We start from the raw sequence: 12,492 nt of genomic DNA, 5'->3' as shown, positions 1-12,492 counted from the left end.
GATCCTCGTTGTCATAACACTTTTGACCAGTATATATGGATCTTCCCCGGTGATTTAGAAAGAAGAAAAATAAACTTCATCCCTACAGTGCAACAATGAATCGGCATTCTGCAACATACGAGAATTTTGCTAGAAATATTAAAAGAAAATAACATAAACATAGATGCATGGGGCTATCTCGGGCATGTGTTTTTCGGAAAATAACATAAACCAGGTGAGACCCGTCCTGATGGATGACATGTGGCATTCACAAATCACAAAACATGTAATCTCTCCCCCTGATTTCAGATGAGGGGTGGGGTAGATGCTTTGTGATTTGTCAATGCCACGTGTCATCCATCAGGATGGGTCTCACCTGCTAACCGGTAAGACCTGGTTTCATAAAAAAAATTTCCGTGTTTTTCTATGGTGAAGCGACCTAGGAGTAGGAAGATTGCTTCCTAGAAGTACTCGAAATCCACGTACGACGCCGGATCAGCACGAGGTGAGCCGGCCTTGCCACCGGGGGCGACGCTCCTCGGCGTGCCGCCCTGCGACGGGGCGTCGCTGGGGAGCCGCACGGGCACGGGGCCGCAGTCCATGGCGTCCGGGATGTAGGGCGGCGCGGCGCTCCTGACGAGCGCCCAGTTGACGCCCTCGAAGAATGGGTGCTGCTTGATCTCGGCGGCGCCGCGGCGGTACGCGAGCCGCTTCTGCGGCTCCTTGGCCAGCAGGCCGCGGATGAGGTCCCTGGCGGCGGTGCTGACGCCGGGCGCGTCCGGGAAGCGCAGCGGCTGGCCGACGACGTTGAAGAGCGTGGCGCGGTTGCCGGAGCCCTTGAAGGGCGTGGTGCCGTGCAGCAGCTCGTAGAGGAAGACGCCGAAGGTCCACCAGTCGACGGCGCTGCCGTGGCCGTCGCCGCGGATGATCTCGGGCGCCAGGTACTCGTGCGTGCCGACGAAGGACATGGACCGCGCGCCCGTCGGCTCGGCCATGAACTCGAGCGACGTCCACGGCTGCTTCTTGCCGTCGCCGGGCACCAGTTCTTGCTGGGTGGCCTTGGCCGCCGCCAGCTTCTTCTTGCCCTTGGCCTTGCTGGAGGAGAGGATGCGCGGGAGCTTGCAGCCGTGGACGAGGCCGCCGGCGGCGCCGACGCGGCCGGACGGGGTGCGGACGAGCGTGGGGCTGACGGCGCAGCGGAGCGAGAGGTCGAAGTCGGAGAGCATGATGTGGCCTTCCTCCCGCACCAGCACGTTCTCCGGCTTGAGGTCCCGGTACACCACGCCCAGCATGTGCAGGTACTCCAGCGCCAGCAGCACCTCGGACGCGTAAAACCTATATCATAGCGGAGATTCTCAGTGACAAATTCGCAGAGCTCGTCGGAAACAAGATGGATGGCTTTGAGGAGGATGTGAGATGACCTGGCGGCGTGCTCGGTGAAGTGCTTGCTGGGCTGCTTCTGGCGGAGGGAGTGCAGGTTGCCGCCGCTGCAGAACTCCATGAGGAGGCAGAAGAACTTGTCGGTCTCGAAGTGGGAGTAGAGCGTGGGGAGGAAGGGGTGGTCGAGCAGGCCGAGGATCTCGCGCTCCGTCTGCGCGCGGGACAGCTTGTTCCGGCTCACCAGGGACCCCTTGTCCATCACCTTCATGGCGAAGAGCGCGCCCCCGCCCGCGGCGCCGCGGAGCTCCACCAGGTACACGCTGCCGATGTCGCCGTACCCCAGCCGCTTCAGCAGCCGGAAGTGGCCCAGGCTGAGCGGCGACTCGCGCGCGTCCGCCGCCCGGATGGCCTCCCAGCGCCCGTCCCCGCCGGTGTGCCGCCGCACCAGCACCGCGGCCACGCTGTTGTTGTTGCTGTTCCCGCTCTCGGCGTCGGCGTCGGCGCCGTGGCTTCGTGTGGAGCCGTTCGGGTCGGGGGCGTCGAGGGAGGCCGAGATCGCCGCGGTGGACGCGGAGCGGGCGGTGCCGTCCGCGTAGATCGGGTTCATGCTCTTCCTGAAGCCCGGCGGCTCCGTCGCGGCGGCGTCGAGCATCCTGGGGCTCGGCAGCGTCGTCGGGTACGTGCCGGCGCCGGCGTCGACGCTCCTGAACCTGATGCGCTCCATGCCGCTCAGCTAGCAGCGCCCGTCACTCCATGGCGAACTGCGCAAGCTGCTCAGATTAGGCGCGCTCTAAACTTCTAATCAATCAATCAATCGCGCTTCCGTAACACTCATGCGAGAGTCGCTCAAACTGGTCACCAACAAAGGGCTATAGTAGTGGGTATCATCGTCGTAATTTCCTAACCAATGGACCAAACAGTGAATGGAAAAAGAGAGACGAAATGAAAGCAGCACACCAGTTGGCAGATGGACGGAGCTCGGGGAGACAGAAGTCGATTGCATGCGGTTTGGGTGGTGGTGGTGGAGTTAAGGGCGTCCGCATGTATGTATGTCGCTGGTGGTGTTCGTGGTTGCCACCACCAGGAGGTGGGAGATTGATTGATGGATGGATGTGGAGGAAAGGTTTAACAATGGAAGAGAAGAGACGTGGAGGGGGCGAAGGGGACCGGGCCGTATCATTCTGGTCGTGGCGACAGAGAAAGGGAATAGAGGATGTCAACGCAGCCGGCCGGTCGCTTGTTCGTGTCATTGTGTGTGTGTGCGCTTTCTGTTAGTTCCGATGATCAAGTTTCGCACGGACGCGTAACACGTTACGCGTGCCACGTCTTTTCCCCGACCAATAATTCTCCGGCAATATATGCACGGACTCTAGCACCTACGACCGTACCTTTCAAATCCGCCTCATACGTCCGGGCAGGCCGTCCGGTCGCTGCCCGATCACCATTTTTTGACCTAGACAGGCCCCTCAAACGTCCAGCCTGACCGGCACCCTCAATATCCAACCCAAATATGAAGCGGATATGGGGCGCCTGGACGCGTCCAGGCACGCCCGCCACGTCGGTTCCGGCCCACGCTGGCCCACCCGACCCCACATAAAGTCCTCCTCAACCGCTCGCCGGACCAAACCTTAGCCACTTCACTCCCCTCCGTCACCCAAACTCGTCTCCGGCTCCTTCCGGTCCTCTTCGACATGGCGGGCAGCGGATCCAAGTCCTTCACCTCCAGATCCATCGACCCCGAGCTCCCGCGCGGCCCCAAGGAGGAGATGGCCGTCCGGTTTGCGCTCCGCCGCACCCGGGAGGAGGCCCGTGGACGGCTGCGCTCGGACTCCATCTCCCGGGAATCCATTGCGCCCGTCCAAATGGGGCATGGATCCAGCGCTAGGCCGGCCATAGCTGCCTCACCGGAGGCCGTGCGGCCCGTCTGACGTCTGAACGCGCTGGCGGACAAGCAACCCTTCGGTGGAGCGCCGAGCATCGGGACGCACCATGGGCCTCGTCCGACAAGGCCATGGCACGGCGTGCCTGTCATGCAAGGCACCGGGCGGGAGGCGGCGGCAGCCCTCGTGGCGATGGATGTCGGCGACGCGGAGTCGCATTCTACGGTGCCCTATTGGCTTATCAGTCCGGGCGCCGCAACCGCATCGTGGTGGATGTCGGCGGCTCGTCCCTGGATGGATCCATCACCGATTTGACGTCCACCGGCACCGCTCAGATTTCGGTCTCCAATGATGAAGAGTAGGGCATGGGAGACGGCGGAGCCTTGAGTCCCGTGAACCAGCTCGTGTCCCATGCCCTGCCCTACCTTGCCGGCGACCGGCCCAACACTCTAAGGAGCGCAGCCGGCCGCCGGACATGGCCAGGGCAGAGCGGGGCGAGCAGGGAGCGGAACCGGACGAGCTCCGCGTAGATTAGGTTTCACGTTGCATGTAATAATATGGATTTGAGGTTTCTAATTTGAGATATCCGGATGTGGAATGCGTTTTTGGAGGGATGACCTGTCAATATCCGCTGACGCGCCCGGGCCCGTCCGCAGGTGTTTGAGGGGTCAGATTTGCCAAGTCCGGCTATAGATGCTCTTACATGGTTTTACGGGGTTAGTTTTGAGTTGTCATTCCTTGATTGAATCAAGGGGGAGGGAGGGACCCCACCTCCTGAAAATCAGGGTTTTTTTTTTATTGTTTGAAAGGGTCCGTTGATGGCCTGTAATATGCCCATTGATGTAGCATTTTTGATAATTCTCATAGGCCTGTTTTCGACAAAATGAGTAAGGAATTAGGATACTATGGAGTAAACGAGGCGAATCTTACTTTTAGGCCTTGTACAACGCAAGATGCTTAGGGGGCGCTTGAAAAATAAACCAATGTTTCTTTAAGCACCGGTGTTTATATGTAGATGATAGATGCTTAATTAGACGTCCCGTCTGTAGAAATAGGCACTGGTGCTTCAAAAATAAAATTTTAGTTTCTTTTTCTAAGCACGTCCCTAATACCTAACATTGTACAAGGCTTTAAAGACTTAAGACAAACCTATCTTTAAATTAACAGAGTCATCAACCAGTCAAAAATTACATCAATCAACAACTAACAAGGAAATCAAAACAGCATATACAATTTACAATGAGGAAGCAATGATCTCCACGGAAGGGAAACGGGTCCTTAGCCACTCGCAGTTGGCCAAGCATGATCACCAAGTCATTCATCTCCGCCTCCATAGAAAGCCACTAGCCCACTCCCCTCACGCCCTGGATTGAAGGACGTCACACCACTGACAGAAAATAACACTAAATTGGTTCGTACAGAGTATCCGAAAGAGCAACGACAACCAAACCGCAAAGGGGAGATGGAAAAGAGAAACAACCACCACAAGCAGAGCTCCCAAGAGACCACCACCATCAATGGAGCAACCAAATGGCAAGATGAGAGTTCAATGTGATGGTTGGATATCAGATTCATACTGGTCTGGCTTTGGCATGTTACATGATTCCATTCTCTATTATTCCTATTCCTAACATGCATTTTTAGCACAAAGAAATGCATGTGGTCAATGTGAGCATGAAACTGTAGGATTGAGAGTATATCGACCAGAGGGGGGTGAATGAGAGATTTAAATTTTCTTTTGAAATTTTAATTTTCTCAGCACAACACAGATAATAAATAACTTAAGCAGGCATACTGAAACAAAACACAGTCAGACAACCAAACATGAATTAGATGAACCAGACAAACTATGCAAAACTTTCAATGAAAGTGACAATAATCTTCCTCGTATGGTGACACAATACCCTCCGTGTGACTATGGTGAGACAGAATGGAAACAAGACTATTAGTAGGAATGAACTGAAAAAATAAAAAACACTACATTGAAGATAAACAGACTGGTCACTAAAAGATATTCATCGGAGTGAGGCTTAGTTGAATATACTGATGAAAGCACAAGTGCTCCCTGGTGATTTTGGTAATTCATGACAACATATCTTTTGTTGGACTAATACTTCTACCTAGTGCATTTCAGATAAGTTCAACATTGGAGTGACATGGACATGGACAAGAGGATTTGGAACCCCTTCAAGATGCTAAGGACAAATATTGGCAAAAGCTTAAGACTCTACATTTTTAGTTTAGTGATCCAAGATCACATTGAGTCCATAGGAAAGCCAATACTATTAAAAGGGGATGGGGTGTTGCTTAATGACTTGCTTGCTCAAAGTGCTTAGTGATATGCTCCAAAACCCTCAGCCACTTTCTCACATCCACATATGTCCTAAACCTAAATGTCAAACTCGGCCCTATCGACTTTGTCTATCCGGCACCACCGAGTTTCATCTTATTCAGCCACTGCCAAACCCTAGTCACTTCGGTCTCACCGATGGGATCTCGGTCTCACCGAGATGGGCTTGCAATCTCGCTGTGATCTGGTGGAACACCTTCAGTCTAACCAAGGTTGTGCAGTCGGTCCCACCAAGTTTGCTTGACCAACTCTCCGTTTTTCTTATTACCAAAATTGGTCTCACCAGGTTTGATTAATCGGTCAAACCGAGTTGAGGTTTTACCCTAACCCCTGCACATCGGTCCCACCGAGATGATCCAGTCGGTCCCAACGAAAATCCTAACGTTCACATTTTGAACTAAATCGGTCTGACCGAGTTTGCTGATTCGGTCACATCGAGTTTGGGAATCTGTGTGTAACGGCTAGATTTTGTGTGGAGGCTATATATACCCACTACTAGGGATAATCTTATACACAGAATCGTAGCAGCAGCGCTTCAGGGTTAGGCGCTACTACTAATTAGCAGTATCAAGGGTAAACAATAGGCGCTACTGCTACTTTTTTAGGAGTAGCACGGTTTGTCGGAACCACGCTGGTACTAAAGTCGACCGCCAGTTCCGCCAACCCAGATTTAGCAGTAGCGCGGTCTATATAAGCGCGCTCTTGATAAATTAATAGCAATAGCGTGCTTTTTCTTGTACGCGCTACTGCTAATTGTCGTTTTTTAACTGGCCACATGGCGGGACCCACTTAACAGTAGCAGGTGTGTCATAAGCGTGCTGTTGCTACTCTTATAGTAGTAGCGCGGTTTATGACCAGCGCTATTGCTAAGCCGCATCACATGCCACCTTTTCCCTCCCTCTCCCTCTCCCCCTCCCCCATCCTCTCTTCCTCACTTTCCCCTACCTCCCATCTCCTCTCTCCCTCACTTTGCTTCTTCCTCACTACTTCTCCCCCCATTACTCTCCTTCTTCTACCTACCTTTCTCTCTCTTTATTTCTCCTAGCTAACTTACACCACCTCCATTAATGCATCTCCTTTCTCTTTTTCCTCTCCCTCCACTAGATAGTCATCTCCTTCCCCAACTAGCTTGGTAGATCTACCCATTTAATGAAGTGAGCTATGTACTTCCCTAACTAAATCTAGCCATCTCAAGAAGTAAGCTTTGTCCACTTTTAACCATTCCCTAGGTGTGTGGTGACACCGATCGACATCATCATCATCACCATGTTTGATCTCGAGATAGGTGATTAAAAATTTGTGCTTTTGCAAGAATGGAAATATGTGTATGTGTGCGATATGACATAATCGCGTGATATGATGGAAATTGTGTGTGTGGCTTGAGTTACCGCTGAATTGTGCTTGAGTTGCCTATGTTTTGCTGAAATGTCGATTTATTTCTGTTTCGACAAATTTCGGGCAAACTCTATATGTCCTATTTTTAGGGAAGGTCATGCCGAATTTTTGTATGACTTTGATGCATGCACGCATTTTTATAATCAAATTGTTTATTATTATCGTGCAGGCGTTCATGATGGTCAGTGGAACGATGGTGACAGGTGGTTGGGGTCGGCGGTGCAGGACATGAAAGAAAATAACCTGACAGAGGTTTTATGTCCGTGCCGAAGATGCAAAGGAAAAGTTTGGCTCGACCCCTATGACGATGGTCGTGTCGAAGCGCACCTGCTCATGTCTGCTTTCATGGATGGCTACACTCGGTGGATAATTGAAGATGAGGATGATGATGTTGAGGACGCCGACGGGGCAGACAATGATGACACAGGGCAAGACAAAGAGATGATCAACAATGACGGCGGGGAAGAGGCTGGACATGGCATCAGAGAAGGGGTCGGACATGGTGGAGGAGAAGGGGCTGGACATGGTGGAGCAGAAGGGGCCGGACATGGCGGAGGAGAGAACATGGACTCCATGCTACAAAGTTTGTTGGTACTAAGTTCGATCGTGCAGGACCCTCATGTTCAAGCACTACTTCGCAAGGAGACGAGTACTGAGAGAGCTGCTTCTAGAGAGGAGGCTAAGCTGCAGCAACTGGTGGTAGACTCGAACACTGCATTGTATGATGGTTGCAATCCTGAGGTGACCTGCTTGAGTTTCATGCTCCAGCTACTAAAGACGAAGGCTAAAAACAAATGGACCGACACTAGCCTCGATGAGCATCTCAAGTACCTAAAGGATGTTCTTCCCGCGGGGAATCTATGTCCTACTAGTGTGGATGAGGCCAAGAAGATCGTGCGCCCTCTTGTTCTGCCGCACATTAGATACCATGCATGCATCAATGATTGCATAATTTATCGGAAGGAGCACGCGGAAAAAACAAGTTGTCCGGTGTGCAATGCTTCTCGATACAAGAAGGTCGGGAACAAATCTCCCTAGAAAGTTGTATGGTACTTACCGATCACTCCCCGTCTCCAGCGGTATTTTGTAGATCCCAAGGAAGCAAAGCTCATGCGCTGGCACACGGAGAGGAAGAAGGCCGACGATGGAGATGATCCGAAGCTGAGACACGTCAAGGATGGAAGCCAGTGGAGAGCGTTGAACGGCTTCTATCAGTATTTCAAATCTGATGCAAGGAACATCGTGCTCGGCGCGTGTACCGATGGCATGAATCCATTTGGCAACCAGAACACCAACCATATCACATGGCCCGTGTTTGTATGGATGTACAACCTCCCCCCTTGTTGTGCATGAAGTCGAAGTACATTCACATGAGCAAGCTGATTCAAGGACCAAAACAACTGGGAAATAATATTAATCTGTATTTGGGGCTACTTCAAGAGGAGTTACACATGTTATGGAAAACACCAGCCAAGACATGGGACGCCAGCAAAGGCGAGTATTTCTACATGAGAGCCGCGCTGATCACGACGGTGCACGATTATCTCGGTTACGGATATGTCGCAGGACAGGTGTGCCATGGATATTGCGGATGCACGCGGTGCATGGATGATACGATGTCTCAGCAGCTAACGTCAAGGAAAGAGGACGGGTCTGGGAAAATCGTGTACATGGGGCATCAAAGATGGCTCGAGAAGGACGACCCATGGAGAAACCATGGAGATCTATTCAATGGTCACGCTGAGCATCGAGGACCTCCATGTAAGCGAAGTGGCACAGAAATCAATGAGCTATTGAAAAACAGGGAACAGTGCCCCGCGCCAGGAAAGATGATGAAAAAGGCACCGGAGCCACTGCTGAAGGTATGGAAGACGAGGTCTATGTTCTGGGACTTGGAGTACTGGCACAAACTCGACACACCTAATTGCCTTGATCAAATGCATATCTGTAAGAATGTCCTTGAGAGCTTCCTCGCGACACTGTTGAACATGCCGGATAAGACCAAGGATGGGCCGAAGGCAAGAAAAGACTTGCAAGATTTGGAAATCAGGGAAGATCTGCACATGCCGCCCCGTAAAAAGTCAGACGAGACAGAGACGGAGACAGAGGTGCGGGAGAAGAAGGGCAAAAAAGTAAAGGAAGAGGATTATTGCCCCCCTTCTTGCTTCACCTTAAGTCACGCTGAGATCGATCAATTGTTTACGTCCTTACCGGAGTCAAAGTTAGTTCCGGTTATTGTGGCAAGATAAGCATATATGTAGACACGAACAAGAAGAGGTTCAGCGGGATGAAGTCCCATGACTGTCATGTGATGATGACGCAAATACTACCTGTTGTCCTTAGAGGGATAATGGACAAGCATGTCCGTGACATGCTTATTGGTCTCTGCAACTTTTTCGACGTCATCTCTCAAAAGTCGATCAGTGTGAAGCAGCTCCGAAGGGTACATGAAGAGATCATTGTGATACTGAATGAGCTTGAGATGTACTTCCCGCCCGCGTTCTTTGACGTCATGGTGCATCTGTCTGTCCATATTGTGGACGACATAACAGACTTGGGGCCGTCATTCCTGCACAACATGATGCCGTTTGAGAGGATGAATGGGATCATCAAAGGATTCGTTCAGGGCTATCTGACACAACAGACCTGGGACCGTCCGGATGGAAGCATCGTCCAGGGCTATCTGACACAAGAGTGCATCTCTTTCTGCGAGAATTTTCTATATGGTGCGGACCAGCCGCCTGGTGTTGCTGTTGGTTTGCCCGTTAACAAGCACGATGGGAGGCACGATGGGAGGCTCGAAGGAGAAGGTCACTCCAACGGTCGCATGAAACTGCACGTGGCATACTCAAATCGATGCAACGACTTTGACAGAGCAAACTTGGTAGTGCTACAACACCTAGACGAGGTAGATCCTTTCGTGGCACTGCACAAAGAAATTATCACAAAGAAGTATCGTGACCGGGGGTATGCAGGATGGACGCCGAAGTTACTAGAGAGCACAACTCCACTTTCCTGCATTGGTTCAAAGAGCATATTATTGCTAATCCCCCGGAAGAGGGCTCTAAGGGCGGATTGCTCATATACGCCTTAGCACATGGCCCCTCGCCCCACGTCGTCACCTATCAGGCATACGATATCAATGGATACACGTTCTACACGGAGGCCAAAGATATGGACACTGATGATTAGAACTCAGGGGTGACAATGGAGTGCATGACCGACAGCAACAACGGCGCAACTGAGAGATTTTATGGAAGGGTCGAGGAGATCTGGGAGCTTGACTACTCTGGACTGCACAAAATGACGATGTTCCGTGTCAGATGGCTAAGAATGTCGAAAGAGAAAACCGGTTTTTCACTACCATGTCTATACCCGACGCCAAGAGCACTACCATGAACGCTATCGCAAAAAATGAGCCATGGGTACACGCTAAGCACGTGACACAATGCTTCTTCATAACCGACCCGTTCAATCCCTATCGTGGTGTCGTGAGGAGAAGCAAAAGAAACAACATTGGAATGGATGGAGTCACCAATGAGGAAGACTACGATCAGTACGGCAACCAATGAGGGAAGTTGACGGTGACGATGAAGTATATGTCAAAATAAGAATCAATACTACATTACCTAAGCAAAAGTCAAAATGAGGGGCTCAATTATTCTTCAACGAACAAGAAGGTAAAGAAGCTCACTCAAAAACGAAAACGTCAACGCTGAGGAACCGTACGGTCAAATGATGTAATATATATGTTCATATTATGTGTACACACTTGGCCATTATGCATTGGTCAAATGATGTAATATATATGTTCCCATTTTGTATACATACTTAACCGTCAAATGATGCAATATATATCGCCTTAGTTGTATACATTGTATCACCTTTCCTTCGTTCACCGTTGTCAGAAAAAAGGAAAAGAAAATAAAAGAAAAGGGAGAGAAAATAAAGGAAAAGAAAATAGAAGGAACAAAGAGGAAGACTGGTACATGTAATAGCAGTAGCGCTTTCTACAGGAAAACACTATCGCTATCTGTAGTAGCAGTAGCACTTTCTAATGTAAACGCAGTAGCTATCTAAAATAGCAGTAGCGTGTTCTTCGCAAAAGCGTTGTAGCTAACTTAGGTATAGCGCGTTTGCCAGAACGCGCTAATGCTATCTCGACATAACCCCCAAAAGCCTCACTCACTCTGCTTCTTCCCGTCTCTCTTCCCCCAAATCCCCCTCTCTCTTTCCCCGTGTCATCGGCACTCGCCCCTGGACCCAGGCTCTCGCCCCTCGACCCCGGCGCTCGGCCCCGTCCTGGCGCTCGCCCCCAACCCCGGCGCTCGGCCCGTCCCGGCGCTTGCCCCCGTCCCCGCGCTCGCCCCTGTTGTCGGTGTCAAAACCGGTGGATCTCGGGTAGGGGGTCCCGAACTGTGCGTCTAAGGCTAATGGTAACAGGAGGCGGGGGACACGATATTTACCCAGGTTCGGGCCCTCTCTATGGAGGTAATACCCTACTTCTTGCTTGATTGATCTTGATGATATGAGTATTACAAGAGTTGATCTACCACGAGATCGTAGAGGCTAACCCTAGAAGCTAGCCTATGATTATGATTGTTCTTGTCCTATGGACTAAACCCTCCGGTTTATATAGACACCGGAGGGGGCTAGGGTTACACAGAGTCGGTTACAGAGAAGGGAATCTACACATCCGAATCACCGAGCTTGCCTTCCATGCAAAGGAGAGTCCCACCCGGACACGGGACAAAGTCTTCTATCTTGTATCTTCATAGCCCAACAGTCCAGCCAACGTATATAGTCCGGCTATCCGAGGACCCCTTAATCCAAGACTCCCTCAGTAGCCCCTGAACCAGGCTTCAATAACGATTGAGTCCGACGCGTAGATTGTCTTCGGCATTGCAAGGCGGGTTCCTTCTCTGAATACTCCAAAGTAGATCTTGAACACAAGAATCATGTCCGGCTCTGCAAAACAAATTCCACACACCGCCGTAGAGAGTACAATATTCCACGAGTCTAATCTGCTGACATTTTTTCCATAGCATGATATCACGCTGCGGCCCGGTCATTATTCGAACCATTTTTCCAACCTGCTACTATAGGTTTCGTGAGGCAGCTTTATTGGCACGTCTTGTCGAAGCAGAGATCGTGTCCCCTTATTATGGGATCCTCATCAATACGGGCGTGGGTAACGCAACCATTCCACGGGTAGGATTCCTTGGGAATAGGCAAGTTTCAAAGGCCAGGCGGGGGACGTTTGATATACATCCTCTTTATAAAGAGACCAATGCATGTCTTTTCCTTCCATGCTTAATCCTCTCTTTCTCCCACCTCAAGTTACAACACCCAAGGCTTAGCCCAAGCGCTTCGGACCTCCAGCCATGTCAGGATCCAACCTTCAAGGCCGGAGGACGGCCTCTTCTGTCATAGAGGGGGACATCATGAAGCTTAGGGAGGCAAGGTACTTGACTGCGGAAATCCTTCACAGGCTTCCTGCCCAAGGGC

At 51.2% G+C, this 12,492-nt stretch overlaps 1 protein-coding gene across 1 annotated transcript; it reads right to left on the bottom strand.

Moving 5' to 3' along the window:
• Window positions 1-390: 390 nt before the first annotated feature.
• On the bottom strand, window positions 391-2,335 carry LOC119312310 (serine/threonine-protein kinase AGC1-5-like). Its single transcript, XM_037588030.1, has 2 exons — window positions 1,401-2,335; window positions 391-1,314 (listed from the first exon to the last, which is right to left on the bottom strand). Exons 1-2 carry the CDS (start codon window positions 2,081-2,083, stop codon window positions 441-443), a joined length of 1,557 nt encoding a protein of 518 aa, XP_037443927.1. The 5' UTR covers window positions 2,084-2,335; the 3' UTR covers window positions 391-440.
• Window positions 2,336-12,492: the final 10,157 nt, after the last annotated feature.

This window comes from Triticum dicoccoides, chromosome 5B, assembly GCF_002162155.2.
Source record: "Triticum dicoccoides isolate Atlit2015 ecotype Zavitan chromosome 5B, WEW_v2.0, whole genome shotgun sequence".
NCBI lineage: Eukaryota > Viridiplantae > Streptophyta > Magnoliopsida > Poales > Poaceae > Triticum > Triticum dicoccoides.
The sequence above is the reverse complement of the archived record's forward strand: the minus strand, read 5'-3'. Positions and strand labels throughout refer to the sequence as shown.

Excerpts from the sequence above, each read along its gene's own strand:
- LOC119312310 (XM_037588030.1), bottom strand. The coding sequence starts at position 2,083 with ATGGAGCGCATCAGGTTCAGGAGCGTCGACGCCGGCGCCGGCACGTAC. Across the intron at positions 1,315-1,400 it reads TTCACCGAGCACGCCGCCAG|GTTTTACGCGTCCGAGGTGC; the intron begins GTCATCTCACAT and ends GCTATGATATAG.